The sequence below is a fragment of the Neolamprologus brichardi genome, chromosome 8 (assembly GCF_056152115.1).
Source record: "Neolamprologus brichardi isolate AB-2024 chromosome 8, ASM5615211v1, whole genome shotgun sequence".
Lineage (NCBI taxonomy): Eukaryota > Metazoa > Chordata > Actinopteri > Cichliformes > Cichlidae > Neolamprologus > Neolamprologus brichardi.
In genome coordinates this window covers 8409985-8435023 of record NC_142111.1, presented here as the reverse complement: position 1 = coordinate 8435023, position 25039 = coordinate 8409985, and the positions used below count along the sequence as shown (strand labels likewise).

Here is a 25039-nt window from a genome sequence, read left to right as displayed (position 1 = left end):
GTGAAAGTAAATAGTAAATTCGTTTTTTTTGCTTAGTTGTTTATCATTCTAAAAATTTATCTTATTTTAATTTCTTTCTAAGATGTTGGCTTCTGCTTTGCATTGTGTCACCACCAGAAAGGCTTAAGGGAAAAATTGCACCACCCGCGTCCTTCAGAGCATGTGTGTTTGCAAGCGTGTGATTTTGTGTGCAGCGCGCATTGTTCATTACATTTAGTGTAGTTCAAGTCTGGGTCAGGAAGAGTAAATCTTTAGGTGGGTGGTGTTTACTATGAACCCTGAGACCCTCCTCTGACCTTTGTGTGTATGTGTTTGTGTGTGCAGTGATGACATGTATGTTGCTGTGGGTCATTGCACCTATGTGTGTGTTTAAAGGCACTGACAAGCAGAATGGGTAGTGTGCGTGTGTGTGTGGAGGGGGGGTTAGGGGACTGGGGAGGGGTTGTGTCAGTAGATTAGCCAGGTTGGGATGATTGGGTTGAGGATTAGATGGATTCAGGAACAGACACGTCTGTTTACTCCGCAAAGAAGACTTACAATAGGCTGATTGGCAAGCTTGATTGCACACACACACACAATTGCAGGTGCTTATGCCACACACACACAAACACATTCATTCAAAACCCCATATGTTGATTAGCTTGTTATTGTTGCCTTTCTAATCTCCTTTCCTAAATTCAGTTGTAAAGTCCAACTCCCCCTGCCTCTCAGACATAGTTCCCACAAGGACTGACCCAGAGAGCTTGCAATCAGAGAAGGAGTGTAACTAAAGCCGAGCACGGCCAGGTAAGGAGAGCTGCACTCAGGCAACTACTCCAAAAGCACAGGGAGTGCTCTGGTTACACGGGGCTGTGTGTGTGTATATTTTGTTTGCATTGTTTCTACTTGCTCCTCTTTATGCGTCACAGAAAAAGGTGAAGTGCCGAGCTCGGAATAAGGTGCAGAGGCAGAGAAAGGCAGGATTACACACATGGCAGGTTAGAGAAAGGCGGTGAGAGAGAAGGAGAGGATGGGAGGAAAAAGCGACAGAGAGAGGCTTAAGATTACAGAGTCGAGCACCTTTTGTTGCTGAGTTCAGTTGCGATGGACCGCTTAAGTTTAGGGAAAGAGTGAAGGACTTCTTCAATCCTCTACCATAAAATTAGTATGACTGTGGAGGATGTTATCCTTCGCTGATCAAACCTGTGCCTGATTTTTTTTTTTTAAAGAAAAGGAACCCCAGACTTCGAGGAAGGTGAAGAAGAAGAAGAAGGTCAGAGTACTTGATGTGACTGATCTAAAGATAGTTGGCAAAGGAGCCAAAGGAGGAGCAAATGCAAAACCCCAGAGAAGTTTAGTAAGAGGGGGGAACAAGTGATTGAGCCTTCAGGGTGAATAACAAGTCATGCAAGAACAAGAGTTAAGCCGGACAAGAGAGCACTGTTCAGCACAAGAGAGAGAGGGCGAGGGTAGGCTGCAGAAGCAGAGATAAGCAGTCCACAGCAAAATTAGTCTACAGAGAAAGAGGGGTTGACACCGGACTGAAGAGAGATCAAGGTTGACTCAAGTCTTTGCTGCCTCTAACCTGATTAGGGAGAATAGTAGCGGCAGTGGAGGCGAGCCGGGAGACCCGATCAACCGAATGTGAGAGCCGGCAAGAGCAAAAAGAAAAAGAATTACAAGAGGACGCTCGGTGAAAGAAGCCTCTTAAATCTGGGAGCTGGAATTAGAGCCGTAAGAACTGCAGAGGGAAAGCCACAAAACCACAGTAAGTAAATTAGGAGGCTGTGGCTGGAAAAATGTGTAATGACGCCATGGGCGGGGGAAGGAATTTGTGGTCTTGGAAGTGCTTTATATACTGTACCTTAATGAATTGATTTCCTGCCTTTGCAACTTTTATATTTCATCATCCTCGTGACATCACCACCTACCATTCCACTTTTAAAACCCACTAGTCCTCCATTATTTCTGTGTTCAGTTTTACCTCCATTTACCCCCAAGTTTCTTCCCCCTTCATCGCTAACTTTTTCTCCCTTTCCACTCTTCTCTCTTCTTGCTCTTCCAATTCCACAGGTGAAAATGCCCACGAATGGGAACCGTCCTTTGAAGCTGCAGTTTGGTCTGATCAATCACGAGGGTCGCTACCTTACTGCTGAGTCCTTTGGCTTTAAGGTATAAAAATACAATAAGAGTGACAAACTATAAGGTGTCGATTTGCATTTCTGCTGGTGATGCTTTGCTGTTGGATCAGAATATGCAAGATTTTCAAGTGATACCTTTTTATGCTCCTTAGGTGAATGCGTCAGCTCCCAGTCTGAAGAAAAAGCAGATATGGACTTTAGAGCAGGACTCCCAGGACAGCCAGGTGGTCTATTTACGCAGTCACCTGGGACGCTACCTGGCCTCCAACAAGGACGGCAAAGTCACCTGTGAGGCAGATGGCCACAATTCAGACTGTCGCTTCCTCATCGTGGCTCAGTCAGATGGCCGCTGGGCGCTGCAGTCTGAGCAGTACCTCCGCTTCTTCGGCGGCTCTCGGGACTACCTGTCCTGCTTTGCCCAGGTGATCACAGATGCAGAGCTGTGGGCAGTGCACCTGGCTCTGCATCCCCAGGCTAACCTGCTGTCTGTGGCCCGTAAGCGTTATGCCCACCTCTCTATGGAGGATGGGGAAATTGCTGTGCATCTGAACATTCCCTGGGGTGTGGCAGCGCTCCTGACCCTTGTCTACCAGGAAGGAAAGTATTGCCTAAAGACCTGCGACAGCCGGTTCCTCGGCAATGATGGAAAGCTCCTAATGGAGAGCGGGAGGGCCACAGCATACACATTGGAGCTGAAGTGTGGGAAGCTGGCCTTCAAAGACTGTGAGGGGAAGTATTTGTCTCCCATGGGTCCTACAGGGACCCTGAGGTCCGGACGATGTTCGAAGCCAGGCAAAGATGAACTATTTGACCTGGAGGAGAGTCACCCTCAAGTAGTTCTGACAGCAGCCAATGGGCGATATGTCTCCATAAGACAAGGTAGGAAAACACAGAAATATCAGAGGGACAGGATATTCTAGCGAATTAGATTTTGTCCTAAATCCTTGCAATGCACACACAAATTGCTCCCCTGGCAGCTTGCTAGTACCCTAAAGAATCCCACATGTCTGATTAAATGGACAAAGGCTGACCTTAGGTGCCATCAAGAGTGGTCACACGAGCTTTTGCTGACAGACAAAGACCTATGTGCATACATAATGAAGGAGAAATTGACAGCCGATAAGGGATGCATGGTAATTATGGGTAATGTAGTCTGCACATCAAGTTGCATCAACAATACGGTACGTGGCTGCATGTCTCAAAGAAAACAAGATTGCTGGGGCTGATATGGGAGACTATCAGCCCCATCGTTGAGACCTGAGACAAACAGGTCATTTGTGTTCATGGCCGCTGGCCTACATCAGTATCGAGCCTAAATTAATAAGTTATTTTATTTAAATAACAGACTTAATGTGCATACATTTCAAGGAGAATAACAGAAGCAGACTTCTCAAGAACAACTTGCAATCACTTTTTATGTATTAAGAATAAAAAAGATGGTTCCATACTCCTAAAATATCAGATACCTCATTGTGAAATGTTCAGAAAAAGGGCCCTTTGTTTTCATTTTCTTTCACTAAATAATCTATTACAAATAGAGCTCTTTTTGAAAATCCCTTCTCAATCCTTCTCAAATGTACCTTCTGGCTTTGTTGGGCAATGTTGTTAACACGCTTTTACCCCTTGAGCTTACTGAAACAGCTGCCTGTAACCAATATACTGCAGAGTAATGCTCTGTTGATACTGTATTATGTATTTACTCTTCAGTCTTGTGATCGGGCTGTTGGAGGGGAGTTATTTGATCAGCGCGCAGGCACGACACCACACTACTGTACTGATGGATTACACCTGCTCCTCATCGACGTCGACATTAGGCTTTGTTTAGCGCAGCAGAAAAACTACAAAAACTATAATTGTGAGGGTTACATTACATGTGACTACAAACGCACTTGCATTAGGAGGGACTTGCACAGAGTTTCAATTGCTGATGGTCCAAAGGGTTTGCTGGTCTGATTTGAAACTGGATTTGGGGCAGATTAGCATACACCCCCCAGTCCTTGTCAGCATACTTGGTCATGACAGCCATCCACAGGCTGCAGATTCTTGTCTGCAGGGTTGAGTTACTTCAGGCCTGGGTGCTGTAATTGAATCTCCCCACCACTCATTGTTCCTGGTTAGCAGTGGGGGCTGCAAGCCGGAACCAAAGCATTGAAAACTGATTGGTTAAAGGGAAAGGAAGAAAATGGTTAAACCCTAAACACATATATGTAGCACATCACATGCATGCATGCATGCAAGGATACTTTTTGCAGCATACTTTGTATCTGTTCTCTCCTTCCCCTTCCTACGCTTGTCCCGCACAAACAATAGCTTTATCTTTCTTTGAGACACTCGCCCACTCACTACCATACCATCCTACTGCGGCGAGTGGTGAGATGAGGTGTGTTGAATTATTGATGAAGTTGGCCCCTGTTCCTGGAAGGCAAGGGTGGGAGGGGAGTCTGCTTTCAGAAACCCAAGCTTCCTCATACCTGCGGCCAAAACTTGTCCCCCACCGAATCCCGCTCTAACCAGTTAATCTAACCTGTTAACCTCAGCCTGAGTCAACCTCTATATGCTACTGGAAAGAAAAATCAAAGACAGAGTAAATATGCTCTATTTAGCAAGCTATGCCATTGTGACAGGTCATATTGCTTTTTTTGTAGGGTTTCAGTGGAAGGTGAGTGAATCAAATAAATTCTTAACCAGCATCAAACACTGAAGCAAGTGTGTGTTTGTGCTTTTCCTTGTATATAGTTTACAAGTGTGCATGTCTTAATGTGTCATACAGATCTGTTATCAAACCTCTCATCACGTTTCCTCGGGCACAAGGGGCCCACTCTGCCCTGAATGTGAAACGGAGATGACAGTCCAAATTTTCACAAACTTTCCAGGTCCACAGACACATAAAAGCACACATACCGCATACATGATCAGGCGTGCAGAGCTCAGTAACAGATAAGCGGAAAAAATAACTGGAGTGAAATGCAGTTGTAAAGGATGAAGAATTTAGAGAGAGAGAGAAATAAGGTACATGGGGATAGTAGCATCAGCTTACCATTAATAATTGACGCCAGAGCCATCTATCGTTGATGGATTAGTTAGGCCTGCTCCACTTGCAGGCTCTGTAAGACAACATCAGGAAGTGAAGCTGGTTTTGGGGTCTGATCCAAAATAATGCACTACTGAATCTACCTGTTTGTCCTCCAGAGAGTGTACTGATATGTGTGTGCTGTGCTCATTGTTTGATGACAACATCTCACTTCTTATCCTCAGATTGCTGGCTTGGATTTCAGTATATCTAATCTCCCTCCCTATCTGTTCTTCTTTTCTTTCTCTTCCTTCATCCTTCTCTCCTTCCTCTGCCTCCCTTTCTCTCATCTATCAAATAGCAGCTGTGAGGTCCCAGCTGAGCCCTGTGTGAAGATCATTTCTGGGTTGAATTAGTGTGAAATGGGCACATGGAATAGGTAGACAAAGCATGACATTGAGTTGGGATGAGAGAGAATGGGAGTGATAGGCCCCCAGGCATAGCTGAAGAGTGGAAGGGCTAAAAATTATGCTTCAAATGCACTTAAGATCAATGATAATTTCACCAGTTGTAAGACTTCATGATACCACGTTTATCGGGTGTGAATAAGATGTGATTAAAGCATCCCAGTGGCTCAGTAACCATGACATCTTTGTCACGTGTCAGCCCCCTTTTCTCCTTCCAACAGTGAGATTTGAAATTAGCTGTAGAGGGAAGCAACAAAAAATTTGTCATCGGGCCTCTCACACATGCTGAATGTCTATCTGTCTTGGAGTATGCCAAAGTTATTTACAGATGTACATGCATCCATTATTAACCTTTAACCACTTGATGTCTTGATCATAATGAGCAGTTACAAGGTCACAAAGACGTATTCATTGCTGCACAAAAACCTCCTTGTTATTGCTTTGGTTGCTAGCAGTTTACCACAGTCACCCATAGTTTACATAGATGACAGCATCTTGGCAGCAAACACTTACAAACTACTCACTGCTACAGCTACATTTTTTCTTTTTATAACTTACTGACCTCACCCACGGCTGGAGTCTCAGCTGAAACCTCAGCCCTAAGATTTTGGTTACTGCCCTTTTGTTTTTTTGGACTCAGACGCTTGTTAGCTTATCAGCTTATTTGAGGAGAGGGTGAAGCACCAAGTTATCAGCCAATGCTAGCAAGCTTGGTTAGCTAGCTACATAAGTAAAGAGCACAGTTTGAATGTGCAAACAAGGCCAGCTGCTTGTTGGTGCTTACATACAAATAAAATAACTGAATTTTGCTCACCTAATGGGGCAAAAAAATTGCACAGCCTATTTGTACAAGTAATCTTAGAGCAGGCCCCAAAAACACCAATACAATAAACAGAGTTACAGTTCAGTGACTCGAATTAGTTGAGCAGACAGCTAGCAGTTAAAGGGATCATTTTTGAGGTGGCTGATACTACCACGAAATGAGTTAACGGGGTAAAGTAGAACTTGTACTATCTTATGTGTCTTCTTAAGAGTTAGAAGAGAATCAGTCATTGCTATGCTCCTTGTCTCAGATCCAAGCCATTGCTTCACAAGGTTAACAGCTCAGCAAATTAGTAACTCATTCAGTGACAATGTACAACATGGTCCTTTTAGGTGGAAAATTCAGTGTCAAACATTAATTTGTGCATGCATGTTACATACTAACCCACAGTGGTTAGTATCAAAGACACTTCTAGTGTAGTCTGACTTATTTCCTCTTGTTTTCCTCTTTTGCATGTAGATACAGTTCTATTTGACCTCAGGTCAGGGGGAAGCTTGTTCCAAAGAAAACGACCACAGGAACTGAAAGCACACATTAGATCAAATTCTGGGAACAGTTAAAAAAGCTGGACCTTATACCCTCAGAGGTCTAAGCATAGATACTCATTATGGACCCTAGCAAGTTATTGTAACCCTCTAGTGTAGTTTATTTATAACTAAACTGTGCCATTGGTTCTTTTGCATTTTTACCATGTTATCCCTCTGTTTTATCAACCGTGCTTCCTTCAGTTTGAGTTTTGAGAGGTTTTAGTAATTATCTGCACATCCTGCTAAGTGTGGACCATAAAATCCTCTGGTCTCTTCCTGTTTTTCCTTTATTCTTTTATTGAGGGGATTGAGGGATTGGACGGGTAGCACTCAAAAGCTGATTATATCAGAGCCCTGCTGTGAGGAGGGCAGACTGACAGGGCCAAAGGTGGGGTGAGGGTGGGAGGTGGGGCTTGAGGGGGGTCAGGGGGTACGCAGGAAAAGATCGGGGAAGGGATGAAGGTGGAGAATGATGACCAGGGAATAGAACAGGAAGAGATAAGAGGCATACAGATTAGTGTTGTTAAAGGATTAGGAAAATGTATTGGGAATACTTGGGAATGCATCTAATTTAGGCTTAGCCCTCTGCAAGCTGTCTTGCAGTTTGTGGCAAACTATTGTCTTCCTCTCTGCGTTCATGACAGTGTTAAAATGTGGCAATCAACAAAATAACTAAAATATGTATAGACAAGAAGCAAATTATCTACTTAAAACTAATGCGTTACATTCAGTAAATAACAGGATTAATCGTAAAGCTTGTTTGCCTTTGAACCTAGAAGACAAAGTACCCAAGTAAGAGTTTGTCACAGCTGTTTCTGTTTCACGTTAAATAATAAAAATACTAAAATAATTGATATCTTAGAGATTTTAATAAAGTGTTTTTCAATCACAAGTGAGATTTTTGTTCAGGTGTTAAGTGGTCTTGGTGTAATCAACACAAAGCCTCACGGTGAGAGTGCTGTGTCTCTAAAACAGCTGATAACACTTTCACTTTAAGAAGCATCTTCCTGCCTTGGCATAATTATTTTGTTTCTCCATTTCCTGTATGCTCTTTTCATAACTGCATCCAGAGCTGCAATCACTGAAAATGTATTTACCCTCAGGAAGATATTCGAGGACGACACGCGGGATAAAGAGTGCAGTTTAAGAGATTTTTTTAAAAATAACAGGATCAGATATAATTACAAGATCTTTTGTAGGCCAAGCTAAACAAATCAGTGCGACTCCATTTTTAATCACAGTGTTTCTACAACACTAAAAACACCTCACATTTTCCAGCTTAAAGCAAAGTAACAGTGACAGCATGTGTTTATTTCGTCTCTCCCAGGAGTGAGCCTTGCAGCCAATCAGGAAGATGAGACAGACATGGAGACGTTTCAGATGGAGATTGACAAGGAAACCAAGAAGTGTACGTTCCGCACCAGCCAAGGGAACTGCTGGGCTCTGGTGGCTCATGGAGGCGTCCAGTGTACTGCAACTGAATTGTAAGAGAAGACTTTTATATGTTGTATAGAGAAAAATGAATGAATTTATCACTGAAAATGAGTCAGTTGGACATTTTACGTTACATAAATTTGACTCACTGTAACAGAAGTAACTGATAATTAAGATGGAAGGGTTAACATAAGAGGAATGGTCGCATGAGTGCATGAGATAGCAAACAAGTGTATCACATAGAATGATAAATAACTGTTACGAGGGAATGGTCCCAGCAGATTTTGGCAATTTTCGTTTTATTTTACACATTATCCAAAACACCGAACTTCAAAAAAGTGTGAAATCTTTTCTACCACAGGTCAGCAAACACCATGTTCTCAGTGGAGTGGCTTGGCCACAAGGTGGCACTAAAAGCCAGCAATGGCAAATACATCTGTACCAAGAAAAACGGCCAGTTAGTCGCTGTCAGTGACTCCATCGGTAGGGGACAGTCCTTTATATTATAGCCCCTTTCTTTGGTAATTAAGAGGTGGCTCTTACCTCTCTTTTTTTTCTGATCATTACTATGTTGACTTTTGCCAGGGGATGATGAACAGTTCACTCTGAAACTCATCAACCGACCCATGCTTATCCTTAGAGGAGAGAATGGATTCATCTGCCACCACAGAAACTCGAACACACTGGATGCCAGCAGATCTGTCTATGACATTTTCACTGTGCAATTCAGCAATGGAGCCTACCATATTAAAGGTCAGCACATACATCAAACATACTTCTGGAAAAAGCCAGGTTGCTTAGTTTTCCTCTAATTTGCTTGTTTACTGCAATTTGTCTACTCTATCTGACTTTGGTGTATTTACTTTAAACCCCTGCAGGTGCTGATGGCCGGTTCTGGTACGTGAACAGTGCCGGGCTGGTGTGTTCAGATGGCGAGGCCCCTGAGGATTTCACTCTGGAGCTCCTTGAGCACGGTCGTCTCGCCATCCGTGGCAAGAATGGCAAATACCTGCATGGAGACCAGGGAGGCACTCTTAAGGGAGATGGACTCAGCCTGAGCAGCTCAGCCCTCTGGGAGTATTAATACAAACCAATATTAGTCTAAACCTGAGTCCTAGCTCATCTCATTGTTGGCATTAAGTGCTTAATGTGAATCTAAATCACTGTTATTCTTTTTCCTTTTGCAAAGAGCATTATTGAGAGAGGCTCACATAGCTAGGTGAACAAAGAGAGGACTGCATATGTATATATTAGGCCAAGAGAATCTCAATGAAGTGAACAGTGTTTTGAGTGAGGATTTTAACAATTAGTGTTAATGAACACTTCATGTTTTCACAGATTTAGTTATTAGTATGACATAACGTAACATGACATGACATCCTTTTATGTATATTCATCATTCCATCTATATCTTTTTTGCCCTTTAACCACTAAAAACAAGTATTACATGAGCAAGCCAGTAAAGTTGTAGTGTGGGCATGTAATGGTACCTTTCCTTCATTAGGTCAAGTGACACAGGGTGCCATTTGAGGCAGATGCAGTCACCATTAGAAGTGATGTCACCCTCTAGGTGGGTGAAGTCATGCATGGTACTACTGACTGAGGTTATTAGGAGACGAGAGTGACAAGGTTTCAAATAGCTGCCTGTAGAAACAGAGAAAGACTGTACCCGAGACTCGTACTTGGAGTGTGTTTTCTTTTTCTTTTGTGAACACAGAGATTTTTAAAAATGCATATCTTGCATTATTTTGTTTAGGTAAAAATTGTTTTATCAAAATAAAGGAACCAAGGATATCATAAAAAGCTGAAAATATGCTTCCTTCCCATTAATGTCACAAAATTAGCAGTACTACATCATGTGAGCGTGCCATAGGAGTTAATAACACTATGACCAATTTCAAAGTGTTTCCTCGTGGATTTGTGATGGACATTATTTCATTCTGACTACATGGAAACAATGCAGCTGGAAGCTTATTATCTACATGCAACTTCTTCTGTGTTAGCAGGGAATTATGAACTCACTCAATATACACTCGCCAGCCACATCATTAGGTACATCTGATCAAGTGCTAAATAGCTGAAATCAAGAAGTCAAAAACTGCACTTAACATGTGTGTGTTTTGAAGAAGTCGGTTGATTGGGGCCTGATGAGGTGAAAGACCAACAGTTGGCAGAAAATGACCTAATCAGCCAATCACATGGCAGAAACTCAGTGCTTTTGGGCACACTAGACAACCTGCTAAAGTTCAAACTCAGCATCAGAATAATAAAGAAAGGTAATTGAAGCTACTTTGAACGTTATATGGTTGTCAGTGCCAGACAAGGTGGTACTTCAGAAGCTGTTGATATGCTGGGATATTTTGACACTACTACACTAGTAGAGCTTACAGGGAGTGGTCCAAAAAAGAGAAAATATCCAGTGTGCACCAGTTCTCTGGATGGAAATGCCTCATTGATGTCATAGATCAGAGTAGAAACTCATAGGAAACAGAAATAACCAACTCTTTACAAACAAGGTATGCAGAAGGGCATCTCTGAACACCTCACATGGTGAAGCAGATGTACTACAGCAGCAGAAGACCACACTGGGTGCCACTCCTGTCACCTACAAACCAGAAACTGAAGCTATAGCGCAGACGGGCTCAACAAAATTGAACAACTGAAGACCGGAAAAATGTGGCCTGGTTTGATGAGTCTTGAATTCTCCTGTATCAGTGGTTCAGACTGCTGGTGGTGGTGGCTGCCTCTGCAGAACGTCACTAGTTTCTTGAATATGACAATGACTTCACTGTATGGCCCCCAGATCTCAATTCAATATAACACCTTTAGGATGTGGTGGAATGGCAGATTCACATCATGGATGTGCAACCTGCATATCTGCAGCAAGTGTGTGATGCTATGGACCAGCACCTTGCTGAATCTTTGCCACAATGCTATAAAAACAATCCAAGGGTACCATAACCCAGTAGTAGCAAGGTATACCTAATAAAGTGGCTGGTCAGTCTATAATCAAGTTTACCACTGACGTTTGATATCGTGGCCTGAGAGACAGAATGTATAAAAGTCAGAAAGTCGACTTTTGTTTTTCTTTATTAAGCTGAAAAACTGCAATGTTTTCTTGAGAGATTCATCTTTGTGGCGATTTCAAGATTTCAAGGGGTTAAACTGTTGAATGTCTTATAATCAGCTCTTATGTTTGCTGTTAAAATCATTTACATTTTGTTGGATCAAATTTAGCAATTTTGTTCTTCATCATCACCTGCTATTCTCAAAGCGGGTGCTGTTTTTGGATGCACCTTGGCTGCCGTAGTGAAAGAGTTTAGCAGCAAGGAACAGAACTCACCTGCTGCTGCTTTAGGCGTGTTGACGCTATCAGCTTTCGCACATCACACCATGATGGCAGCAGAAAATACCATCAGTTTCAGCAGCAGCAATGGTTGCTGAAATTATGACACATTTGTCAGGTGCTTACTGGCTTTCTCCTCCTGAATGCCCTTCTTGCTCTTTTTCAGTCCCTTCTTAATAACAGTGATTGTTATTTTGACAAGAATGAAAATGCCCTGGCAAGACTGCCCGAGCTACTGACCGCTGTCACTGTTTCTATGTTCTGCTCTAAATTAAGCAAATAAATTCTCATGTTCTGTTCATGTGTCAGTGTGCTCATTCATAAAAGTCTTGGTATATTAGATCTAAAGTCATGGTGAAAAGAAAGCAAAGGCTGTTTCAATTCCTAGGTTTTTACATGTGGGGCCATAATGACAAAATATCCAGTCCACGCCAGGGCTTAGACCTGAGCTGAAGAACAACACATGACATATTTAAGTGTGTCATTATTTATTTAACAGAACTTAGCCAACATGCGGATGTAGAGTGTGAACGAGCAGCCCACGTAGAATTTCCTTTAACAGCAATAACTTGAATGCATCGTTTTCTGTGTGACTTTATCAGTCTCTCACACTGTTAAGAAGGAATGTTTGTCCTCTCTTCTTTACAGCATTGCTTCATTGATTAAGGTTTGCAGGTATTTATTCATGCACAGCTCTGTTATGGCCCTCAGCACTTTGCACAGGTTCAGGTCTGGACTTTTAACTGGGCCACTGTAACACCTTGTTTTCTTTCAGCCTTTCTCTTGTAGATTTGCTGCCATGCTTGGGATGAGTGTCCTGTTGCATGAGCAGCCAAGCTTTAGCTGTCAGACAGGACCTCACATTTGACTCTAGAATATTTTGGCATTCAGAGGAGGTCATGGCCGACTCAGTGACTGCAGGGTGTGCAGTTGCTATGGCTGCAAAACAAGCCCAAATCATTACCCCTCCACCACCGTGCTTAACAGTTGTTAAGAGGTGTTTGTGCTGATATGCTGTGTTTGGTATTCTCCACGTGGTATCATGCATTGGGGCCAAGCATCTTTAGTTTGGTTTTATCTGCCCAAAGGATATTGTTTCTATTGTCTTGTGGTTTGTTCAAATGCAACTTGGTCTTGGTTTCTTCCATTTCTCTGAACACTGAATGGTCTGACCTTGGGGTGAATTTGCTGGGACATCCTCCCCTTGGAAGATTGTCCTGAATGGTATTGAATAATCTTCCTCACTGTAGGATGATGAACTTCAATCTTGCAATCCTTCCCAGATTGATGGGCAGCAACAACTGCTTCTGTAAGATCACCGCTGATGTCTTTAATTATTGGCATTGTGTTAACACAGACCTGCAAATCACCAAAATATCTGCTTTTATAGAGCTGCTCACATTTGCTATATATCAGTTAATCATCAAGTGCATTTAATTATCAGCACCTGGTTGCTACTTACCCTTTTAATTCCTTTGGAAGCAGTAATGTTGCACTTAGTTTTTCACACACTGGTTCTGCTTTTTGGCTTTTGAGTTTTTATGGAATAAATATGGACGCAGAGTAATATGTCATGTGTTGTTGATCATTTATGTTTGTATTTATCTAATTGTGAGACCTCCTTATGACTAAATTATTTGTATTATATCCTCATACATGAAATGGTGTAATTAAAATAGGGTAGATTTTCTTTCTATCATGACTCTAAGTGATCAAGCCCATTATTTCCAGGATATTTAAGTCACTAATCCTGAACATAGAACCTCAGCAGGCTCACACTTTAATCAGTCGGCTTGCTGTACTTATGAGACAATAACCCACAGAGTGTTGCTTAAGTTGTGAGTCTGAGCCAGACCTTTAAGGGACAATGGCTTTTAAGTAAAAAGGATTCAGTGAGTTACATATGTTTATAATGCGATGCAACAACATGACAAATACAATCCTGTAATCTACTTTATACTTCAAACAATCTGGAGTCATTTATTCAACTTCATGCGAAGCTATTTCTGCATGTTAGTTTCAAGACTTCAAACTGTAACAGAATAATCATTATACTAATAATGATTAGGACTAGTCTGGTTAGGAGTCACCTTTTCATTATGATTGAACCTAAAAAGAAGCCAGTGACACTAAGGCTTCACCTGTAGAAGTACTGTGTTACCTGCAGCAGGTGAGGGGAAAACAACAGGACATGGTGCCTGATCCACTCACACAGAAAAACCTCTGTAATTTAAATATCTGCTAAGTGCTAAGTATTTTAGTTTCCAAATGTACATTTGTGTGCCTTTTTCTTGTGCTAGTCCTAGAGAAAAGTAAAATATAGAAATGACTGATCCATCCATTCTCTTCCACTCATCCAGTTCAGAGTCACAGGAGGCTGAAGCCTGAAGTGTGGGTACACCCTGGACAGATCGGAAATGATACAGACTAAGAAAAAATAAACAAAACAAGTTTTCAACATAATTTAAAAAATGCAACCCTGTGCAGTCCTTTTAATTTTCTCTCTGTCTGGTCTACATTAAGAAAAATTAACCACTAAGATTCACTTCTTAGACTGAGTTCTTCATATCATAGCGCTCACAGCAAGGTCTACAAATGAGTCACAACTATGAAGTTATTAAAAATAATTGCATTTAAACTCAATTACTATTCTGCGGTTTGTATCCATTAGAAGTCTGTTTTATTGCAGGGATGTAAACTGTTTGAAACCACTGTACTGACTGTGTGAGTCTGTATATTAAAAGCTCATCGGAGCTTTAAAACAGAAATTGCTCCATGTCTCGGGCAATTAAAGGAATAGTTAATGTAGATCGCTAATAACATTCAATGACTTGCATCTCCCTGACCAGGTTTAGGGAGCTTATCCATCACAAGAACATTCAGTCCCTGCAATTATTATAGTGTCAGTTAAAATGGCTGTGATTTCCCATTTTTTGTCCTAAATGTACAATCCATCGCAAAATGTTAAGAAAGGCATAGGCAACTTTTTCCTCAGACAAGTTTCCACACATAAACATATCAGGAATGTGTTATTAATGCATTAAATGATTGGCTGAAAACATAACGATACTGAAATCTATCAGTTGTCTGTAAATTTTGTTGAGTCCATGTTTATTCCATGTTCAAGCACAATGCATCAGATCCTACACTAAACAGTCACTTCTTATGTATAAATATCTAACAGCCAATCACATGACAGAAACCCAGTGAATTTAGGTATGTAGACATGGTCAAGATGACCTGACAAAGTTCAAACCGAGTATCAGAATGGGGAGGAAAGGTGATTTAAGTGACTTTGAATGTGCCATGGTTGTTGGTGTCAGACAGGCTCCTCTGACTATCTTAAAAATTGTTGATCTACTGCTGCACAACCGTCATTAGTGTTTACAGGGAAAGGTCTGAAAAATAGAAAATATCCAGTGTGCGGCAGTTCTCTAGGTGAAAATGCCTTCTTGATGTCAGACCAAAATGCTTTACCAACAACAAAATGAACTCAAATATCCACCCGTTACAACCAAGCTACGCAGAAGAGCATCTCTGAATGAACGGCAGACCTTGAAGAAGACGAACAGCAGAAGACGGCACCGGTGCCACTCCTGTCAGCTAGTTACACGAAACTGACGCTGCAAATCACATGGACTCAACAAAATTGGGCAATATCAGGCTGGAAAGATGTTACCTGGTCTGATGAATGTGAATTTCTGCTGTGACATCTGGTAGAGTCAGAGTTTGGCTTAAGCAACATGAAAGCATGGAAGTTAAAAGAGGGGTTAATAAACCCAATCAACTAGCAAGGTGTGCCTAATAAAGTGTCCAATGTAGTGACTGTGTCACACACACACCTGAAATATCAGGAGACTGTAAAATTGCACTTGTAAGACAGTCCTGGAGCTTGTCAAATTATGTGGTCTTTATACAATTTTAAACCCATTATGAGCAAGCGCTTGGCAACAGTGGGAAGCAAAAACTCCCTTTTAACAGGAAGAAATCTCTGACACAGCCAGGCTCAGGGAGGAGCAGCCATCTGGGAAACTATACTTTACTTTATACAGTATTGTGTTGTTTTAAATGTACATTTTGCACCGAGTCCTGTTTGGAGGTTGTGTAGTAAAATATTAATACTTGAAAACTAAAACAGTTACATGAGTATAAACACAAACAGGAGCAAAATTACAGAAATACTTCACTGAATTTATTGTCATGTGAAAAAAACAAGAGAAACTTTATTATTAGACATCAACAAATTATAACCTCTTCAAAATCAAAATATACTGTAAAATGTCATATAGAAACCATCTTACAGTCTAAAGTATTACATGTGCTTTGCACTGTGAAAGGGCTGGCAGCAAAGTCAGATTACGCAACAACACCAAACAAGCGAGGGCAGCTGTGTAGGTGTTACACTATGAGCAGAGGATTTTGTCTGAGTTCTTGGTAAACAGTGAGAAGCAGTCGATCTCTCTGCACTGTGGACACGACCTCACCAAAGGCTCCTGAGATCTGACTTTGCTGGATCTGTTAACGCACAGAGGACACATGAAACAAAAAAAAAACCACAGACGAGCTTTAATCTTAACACACTTACAGACATCCCAAGCCCTCAAAAGCTCTAAAGTCTTGCTAATCAATTAATTGAACTAAGAGAAAAAAGCTGGATAATTACGTGTATTTAATGATACGGAGGGCTTTGACATTAATGGGATTAATCGTCAAGTGCGGGCCCACTTACCTCGGCCCGCTGCAGCGCCCGTCTTAATCCTAAAATCTGGACATTCTTTGTAGAGGCGGCTTTCTCTGTGGCGCTCTGCAGAAGAGTCTGCGTCGAGGAGCAGAGGAAAAATTCAAACCCAAAGAATTTCAAGTAAAACAGGGACATGAAGCGTTGTTCTCAAGCCCAAAGACACGATAAAGCTTCTTCTAAACCGACCACACTGTTTGCAGCACACGTTAAAAGAATCGTCCCAGTTTCCATGTCATAGCACTGACTCGCAGCTCTCCTGCATTTGCGAGTAGCTTAGTGTGTTTGTTATGCTGGACATCAGGGAGGCTGGACGTCCTCCCTGATGCAGCCCTCCCCTCCCCTTCCCAAAGGATTTGTGTCTCCTCCTGGAATCGAAGCGGGGGGTCTTTCGCTTGTTAGGCTAACATGTGAACCTGCACTAGGGAGCCGCTATTTTTACGCTCCTTCTATTTATGCCAATTCAAGTGGCTGGAAGGTGGAATGGCAAATTTGCACGTATCACAAAAGTCTAGCAGTATGTTCTACATCAGTGGTGTCAAACATAAGTGTCATGGTTGGCTGTGTGGCACGCAAGCAGAAGTGGTGGACTTTGGACTGCAGGACTCTGGGAGACGGGAATAAACTGAAAACACAGCTTTATTGCTGGAGGAATGATTCACAAAATAAAACTTACAAAAGCAAAACAAAACTCTAAACCGAGGTGCTGGAGGACTGGACATTACAAACACACAGCAAGTTGAGGGTACGACGCGACAGGGAGCACAGGAAAACACAGGGCTTAAATACACAGGGGAGTAATTAGGAAATGGGCAACAGGAGGGACATGCGACATGAACTTTCAGAATAAAACAGGAAACTGACACAGAGAACCAGAACGGACACTGAACTTGGCAGGCAGACTCACGAGCAGACACAGTGACACCATGGGCAGACAGAGGGAACACAGGCAGGCATGAAACAAACACACTAACACATAGCAAACCTAAACAAAAGACAAGGCAGAACAAACAAGAATATAAAGATGGTCATATGTCATGGTCCTGAGTCCTCAGACTCAGGACCATGACAATAAGACTCCAATCCGGCCCATCTAGACATGTTTGGCAAAGCTGAAAGAGGAGATAAATATTGAATTCTTGTGAATTAACAAAAACTATCTGCTTTATAATTGGGGAACAGTTGGGCCAATCAGCAACCAGAAGCTTTTCTGTTAATGTCTTACATTTTATCCCCTAAGAGTCACACTGACAGATTTCTTTCCTTTGCTATTGCAGCGTTTCTCTATCATGCAGAAAAACTGGGATAATATTGAAGTTGTACTTCTTTTTCTTATATTAGCATATCTCTGGGATTAAATGTGCAGTTAAACAGCTGGCCCACTTAAGATCAAATAGTGTGGCCCTTGATGTGAAGTGAGTTTGACATCCCTGTTATACACCTGTACAGTTTTACAAAAAGAAGAATGCAAAATATTCATAATCTGCAACTACCTAAGTTTAGCCAGAAATTAGCTTATGTTATATAAGTGTGTTCTGTACCTGGATCCGGCGCAGCACAGCATGGTGCAGGCCACACACCGCTGCTAAAGATGAGCTCTCGATCTGAACCTCGATTGTAGCCTCCTTGTCTGTGCTCTCCTCCTCCCCCACGTTTATCTGGAGAATAAAGGAGCACTGACGATGAGGATATAAAACATACCAATATATGATTACATCATATTAGATAACGATTCACCTCTTTCACTGTCAGTTTCATTGCCGCTCCGTTTGGACCACAAGCGTGGACCACTGAGGTGCTCAAAGCAATCTCGTCTCCTTGGCAACCCATCTTCACTCCTTCAGTATCTTCAGACAACAGTCGCTCAAGCAAAGACAGGCAGAGATCTTCGGGGTCTCGTATCGACTCTTTGGTATCTAAATTTGAACTCTTTTTTGGCTTCAGCGTATCCCTCACTATCTCTGATGACACCCATACGCTTGCTGAATACTTCTCAGGCTCAGGCTTTGCAGCACTTTCTCCTCCTCTGTTCGTTCTGCCGCTGCACCTGAGCTGGCGCGAGCTTAAAAAGGTCCGGATGCTATCTGCTGCGGCGCTGCTGGGCTGAACTGTGGCCATCTTATGAGTAGCTGTGGGACTGTTTAGCTGCAGAGCATGCAGCCAGTCCACTGTCAGTGTGGATAGGGGCAAACTGATGCAGCTGCTCTGCAAGCCTGCAAAGCTCGCCGCCACCTCCTCCTCTCCCAGAAGACTGGAGAGCGAGAAGATGAGCGAGCAGCTCACAGTCATGGGGAAAGATGCATCACCTGCAGCTGCGATAGGCAGAGACGCTTCGAATGTTTGCCCCGGACAGAGGTCGTGAAACGGGAATGAAAAATTAGTGGAGGAGCTTTCTCCTGCTGGGGAGGAAGAATAAGACAGAGGGGACACCGTAATGCTCAGCGTCCAGCCTCGTTCCAGGACAAATGGACTTGAATTATGCAGGAAACACACGAGGCTCAAGGAGTCTTTCTGAAGCAGTCTGCTCCAGCTAGTCTCGAAATGACATCTGATTGGTTTCTCCTTAATTGGAAGATCAGTAGTTGTGTCTGCCATCAGCAGGAAACTGATGCTGATGGCGTGATTCAGAAGCCTCAGAAACTGGTTTTTGGATTTGATGACTGTTTTCAGCACTGATGCTCTATATGAAGAAAGCAAAAAAAAAAAAAAAAAATCACATATATATTTATAGATCTTTGCTGTGTTTTATTTAAATGTCGTCGTTCACACCCGATCAGATACTTGACGGGCATACCTCTCACAAACATCCCCGATGGCAGACAGGAGGTCCCTGACACTGCGGGACACCTGTGTGGAAGGAAGCTTAGACGATCCTTCATCCACCCTCCCCGCAGGTAAGCAGATCCTCTGGAGCTGCCCTCTGGCAGACACTCCAAGCAGCTGTACATCACCTGCTGTGCAGAAAGCATTTTTAGAGTTGGGAAAAATAGTTTGAGAGTTTAAATTAGAATACAAGACAGAATTACATGAGTGCACAACGTGTAGAACCTGTGCATTTTTCTGTTTCCTAACTTGAAGAGCACATTGAAGCTGAACTTATAATAAATCCATTCAAAGTCAGCACGTCTATTCTGCTCACCCGCAGTGCTGCGTGCAGGCTCAGCCAGGGCGATGACTCTGCACACATTTAAACTGCTGGGGCTCTGGAGGGCGGCCGCTGTCGTGCCAGATGTCTCTTCCCCTCTTTCTTTGCTTTCTCTCACAAACGATCCCTCCGACAGATCCAGTCGGAGCAGATCTGCACCAGTGCTGTAGTAAAAACAGCTTTTATCCATGCAGCCGCACCACACAGGCCCTGGTACACACCCCTCAGTAAAAGCAGCCACAGCGCTTCCCCCCTCTGAGCCTGCCTTGTCAGTCTTGATCAGTACCACTCTGCCTTGTTCGCCCGCCGCCACCAAGCACTGTGCGTGACCCGTTTCTGTGACAACAGATGCACCGACAAAACAGACCGGCTGCTCCAGGCTGTGCAGGACTCGAAGGCGCGATCCCGGGAGACGCACAGGAAGGAAACACAGGCGCCCGTCTGCCAGGCCGCAAAGGATGACTGGAGATTTGGCAAGGGCGGCTTCAACTCCAAATAACAGTTTGAAGAGGAGAGGCTCCAGGTGGAAGTGGTCTTGAGCTACAGTTGACTCTGCAGAAGCATTGGAAGGAGATGATGCCTCTACATCACCCGAATGGATGCAAATTAGCACAGAGCCCTTTCTTGGTCGTCTATTTGACTCAGCAGCGCCACAGTCCACAGCTGAGACCACCGGCAGATGGAACGAGCCAAACTCCTCGTGGCTAGTAGACGCCGTTTGCTTTGGCGTTTTGTACAAAGTCAGCAGCCAGGAGGCATCTCTCTGGCAAAGGGTCAGGAGCACAGAGCCAACGAGGAGCAGAGATGACACTTCATCTGCTCCAACAACGAGACACTCTTGGGAGATTTTCAGCTCAGCTGGACTTGAGGATGCATCAGCTTGAGAGCTTTGATCCCTGCAGAGGACAAAGGTCATATTACATAAGAGCAATTTAGCAGAGTTGAAATAACAGCATTAATTAAAAAAGGTTTACTGAAATCTAACTATGAGGGCTCATACCTGTGTAGCAGAAACTGTAAGTTTACACGGTAAACTCCACTCCTGCATGCAACATAGATTAGATGCTTGTCCTGGTTTCCAACCAGGTCACTAACAGCAGCAGGTAACAGGAGGACAGTCTGCAACAGCACAATACGAAGCAACACACAGTATGGTTAATCCAGAGATATGCCCTGCAGTGTAGCTTATGTCTTAGTATAGCTTAATATTTGATTGATACCTAGATTTATTAGTATCTTTTTTTCCCTTTTTTTTCCCTAATTTATTAGTTAGCTTTTTTGATTTCTGACCCTTGTGGTGTTGTAACAAGTGAATTTCCCCGGTGTGGGATCAATAAAGTACATAGATCTATATCTATTTATCTGTGTCTGATACATGTAAATCAGATACTTGCCGTGATTTTCCTCTCACGTTTACTGAACACGTAGATCTCTTCAGTGCCAGTGCAGATTAAAACATCTGTTCCGAAACCACAGAGGATCTTCACTTTATAAGATCCTCCCGAAAACCCAAACTGTGCCCAAGTCTCGACAGCACACCGTCCCTCCATAACCTGGACCCGGGAGGAGAAGAAGAAAAAGCCGCTGAATGAGCATATGTCACGTTAAGCTCACTTTAATGGTACTATCAGCTCAGTGAGGGATGCTAATGTGAGGTTATGTGAACCGGTTGTTGACAGAGGATGTGACACTGTCTCATAAAATTCCGCGCGTTGTGCTTTCGACCAATAAACGTGATGAACTACATTGCCCATGACCACAAAGCGGAAGTGGGACGCAAGTATAACGGATGCTTGAACTTAAGGTTGACTCATGCTCACGTAGAAGGTAGAGAGTAATGAATGAGAGCAAGGTTTAGTTTTGTTTTTTTTTTTTAAATAAAGCTGAGTCAAACTTTAAACGTAGTTTGAGCGCATTTGTCTAATAAATTTCCTTATTTTTTTCTCTCGGTCAAGAACACATGGTGGCGCTCTTACGATTAACTAATATACACACGAAGAAGATGGGCGACCAATCAAAACAGCCGAATTGCAGTGTCGTCGAAATTTGAAAAGGCTTTGTAGTTTAGCACACGGGTTCGTGCGACAGCAATTAAATACAATGGATCCATACAACGAGGAAAACATCAAAATGTATTTTTTTGAGAATAGGATAAAAACTTATGAGGGGTGGCCATTCGACGAAGACTGCAAGTGCACGCCGGAAAACGTGAGTTAACGTTTAAACTGATGTTGGAAACAGTGAGCGACGCCTTACTGTTGACATGCTAACAGTACAACAGCAGCTGGCGTGAAAGCAAAAAGAAAAGCAGCTCAGATGAAATACAATCTAGCTAAACTATGGTTTGGCTGTAGATTTAAATGTAATACAAATCTTCTGACTCCCCATCTGTATGCCTAAATACACACTTGTTTTGGCTCCTAGTGCCTAAACCTAAATGTACTCAATTTACGACAAATTCTCACATTTAACGCGCTGAAACCGACGCATTAACTGCAAGGATCTATTGTTTTCCTTGCTGATTCATCCGAGTTATTTTTTTTTTCAATTAAAACTGCTTCAATATAAATAGTAATGGACATGTACTGTCAATTTATTAGGTACAAGTTGCTACTATCGTGTTGGGCCCCCTTTTGCCTTTTAACTCTGTTTTAACTCTTCGTGGTACAGATTCAACCAAGTGCTGGAAACATTCAGAGATTTTGGTTCCTATTGACATGATAGCATATTTGTAGACTTCACATCCATGATGCATCCACCACATCCCAAAATCTCTCCACTGGATTGAGATCTGGTGACTGTGAAGGCCATTTGAGTACAGTGAACTCGCTGTCAAGATTAAAAAAAAAAAAAAACAGTTTTACGCAATTCAAGCCTTGTGACATGGTGGGTTAGCCTTTTGGATGTAGCCATCAGTGGTTCTAAAGCGCTGGACATTGACAGGAACAATAATCAGTTGCCTGTGGTGTTGCCTAAATGACGCTCAGTTGGTAGTAAAGGGCCCGAAGTCAGCCCAGAAGATATCCCACATACCTGAACTGTTGACAGGAGGCAGAAGGCTTCTATGTTGTTTATGCCAAATTCTGACACTGAGATCTGAATGCCACAACAGATACTGAGACTTTATAGCAGAGATTTTAATGAGCCTCTGCGAACTTCTTAGCTGACAGGAGAGGCACCCAGTGTGGTCTTCTGCTACTGGAGCCCACCTGCTTCAAGGTTCAATGTGTTGTGTGTTCAGAGATGCGCCTCTGCAAACTACATTTGTAATTAGTGGTTATTTGAGTTAATGCTGTTGTCAGTAGTTGTTGTTGTCATTATTATTTGTGGTAGTAGTAGTGTTATGACAAAACAAATAGCTTCAAAAAAACAAAATAATTCAAAAGGGCTAAAAAAAAAAAAGAAAAACCTAAATACAGTACAGTCTCAAAAGATTAATATAATGGAGTGTGGAGCTCAATATGATGTACAATAAAGAAAAAATAAAGTGAGTAATAAATATATTAAATGACTCATTTTAATTAAATAAACCCGAGTGGTATGTGTGAAAAGCTGAATATGATGATTTTTTTTTTATTTTCGTGCAACATGACATTTTCATTTATTCCTGCAGATGGCCAAAGCCGGCTTCATTCACACACCTTCAGAGAACAGCCCAGACATCGCCATGTGTTTCTTTTGCCTGAAAGAGCTGGAGGGCTGGGAGCCAGAGGATGACCCAGAGTAAGAGCACACATCACATTACTGGGCTCAGAAATAAAAAATAAACTGCCCAATAGTTGTTAATTTCTTTCATAAATTTAAGCCGTTCTTGTTTTTACAAGTCGTTAATGTCTCCAGCATGTCTTCAGTATTATTAAGCAAACTTCAAACATGTTGCCAAATTAGTGTCAAAGTTATTGCCAAGTGATTTTTGCTAACATCTTACGACAGCTCAGAACCATCTGTGCTCACCCTGGGTTATTTCCCCCTTTTTGGCTCACTCGTAATAAAAACACACTTGTGTCAGCGATCCGGTGACACAAGTGTTTGGTGAGGCTTAGTGATTTATTATTTTTTTTGTTTTGTTTTGTTTTTCTCCTCCAGTAACAGCTGTTGACTCCTATAAGCCTTTCCTTTAATGTGCGAGAGTTTGCCTGTGACCCCTGGTCCCTCATTTTGACTCTTATTGTCATAATTAACAAGACTTGTGTTTCAGTGGCATTATTTAGGAATCTTTGTGACTACATGCCCACAGCTCTTTACTTTCCCATCTATCTCTTGTTTTTGCCAGAAAGGAGCACAAGTCTCATTCGCCAGCCTGCCACTTCATTGCCCTGAAGAAAAAAGTGGAAGAGCTGACTGTGGAGGAATTCTACAGATTGCAGAAAGAGAGGCACAAGTTCATCAATGTACGTTCTTTATAGGAAGTCATGAATCTGTTGTCTTGTATAATAACAATTTATTAAATAGTTTTTTGGGATATGTCTGACGAGCGAACACTTTGCTGACTAGAATAATGTCTGCTAATTATTTCCATGACAACAAGGCCTTAATTACTGACCTGCAGTTGATCTCCTTTGCTCACAGAACAAATCTTGTAATGAGGCCGTCACCAAGTTTGAAGAGGCAGCCAAACTGAGGCGAGCAGACATCATCAAGACGGCCATGGGAGAAGAGTGACACGGCGACAGATTCAGATGAATGACATGAGCTCTGTTTGTGTGTCTGAGAAAGATGGAGAGAATAATTGTAGCTGTCAGAATGATTGACTTGTTCCTCACCAAACTCATTTTCATGTTTCCTTTGTGTGCATTCATGTCATCTTTTTTTCACGTATGTGTGTTTATCTTTTAACACTTTCTGTTTTTATGTAATCTGATATCCAATAAATATTTGATTCTGTAACATAATTATTTATGGTGTCTTTAATATAAATGTAGTCAGTTAGAGCAACATGAATCCTCCACTCAAAAGGTCTGGCTTTATTTATAATGTATTTAGATTTTATTATATTTAGATAAGCCCTTGCATCTCTAGCTTTCTCCATACCACAGCTTGAAATTGAGGTTAGAGTGTTTTACTCAAACACAAATGAGTGCAGCCTCTTAACTCTCCGCTATTTGCTCCCTCCGTGTTTTGCGTAAACGTGTGCGTTTCAGTGTGAATCCGACTCCCTCCCAGACAGGAGCTGCTGGTGCTGCTCAGGCAGGTTCTTATCTCTTTGTTACTGTGTGATCATTCATTAATTGAAAACGGAAATTAATATCGATTCCCCTTAACAATTTGATTAGTCGATTGGAAAGATTTTGGGGAGGGATATTTTTTTCTGATTACTTAGCCGGCGGTGATGAGTGCGTAAAAGCACTCCAAAGCACACGCGACAGCAGAAGACCTCCGTTACGCATGAGCTGAAGCCACCGAGTTTCACGCGTGTCTCACACCTTAAC

At 42.3% G+C, this 25039-nt stretch overlaps 3 protein-coding genes across 4 annotated transcripts; 2 read left to right on the top strand and 1 right to left on the bottom strand.

Moving 5' to 3' along the window:
* The first annotated feature begins 740 nt into the window (after nt 1-740).
* Nucleotides 741-11997, top strand: fscn2b (fascin actin-bundling protein 2b, retinal). The gene is made up of 7 exons (XM_006800963.3): nt 741-786; nt 2053-2151; nt 2273-2999; nt 8275-8431; nt 8743-8864; nt 8967-9134; nt 9260-11997. Exons 2-7 carry the CDS (start codon nt 2059-2061, stop codon nt 9463-9465), a joined length of 1473 nt encoding a protein of 490 aa, XP_006801026.1. The 5' UTR covers nt 741-786; nt 2053-2058; the 3' UTR covers nt 9466-11997.
* A 3984-nt stretch (nt 11998-15981) lies between these two features.
* On the bottom strand, nt 15982-21327 carry faap100 (FA core complex associated protein 100). Of its 2 annotated transcripts, none has more exons than XM_006800961.3 (8): nt 21005-21327; nt 20611-20729; nt 19605-20506; nt 19260-19419; nt 18203-19145; nt 18007-18123; nt 16457-16543; nt 15982-16242 (listed from the first exon to the last, which is right to left on the bottom strand). In XM_006800961.3, exons 1-8 carry the CDS (start codon nt 21158-21160, stop codon nt 16126-16128), a joined length of 2601 nt encoding a protein of 866 aa, XP_006801024.2. In that variant the 5' UTR covers nt 21161-21327; the 3' UTR covers nt 15982-16125. The 2 variants fall into 2 exon arrangements, with proteins under 2 accessions (XP_006801024.2, XP_006801025.2); XM_006800962.3 differs by having other exon boundaries at nt 19260-19416.
* A 142-nt stretch (nt 21328-21469) lies between these two features.
* On the top strand, nt 21470-24502 carry birc5a (baculoviral IAP repeat containing 5a). The gene is made up of 4 exons (XM_006800960.3): nt 21470-21818; nt 23224-23333; nt 23884-24001; nt 24180-24502. The coding sequence occupies exons 1-4, from the start codon at nt 21711-21713 to the stop codon at nt 24270-24272; spliced, it is 429 nt and encodes a 142-aa protein (XP_006801023.1). The 5' UTR covers nt 21470-21710; the 3' UTR covers nt 24273-24502.
* The last annotated feature ends 537 nt before the right edge of the window (nt 24503-25039 follow it).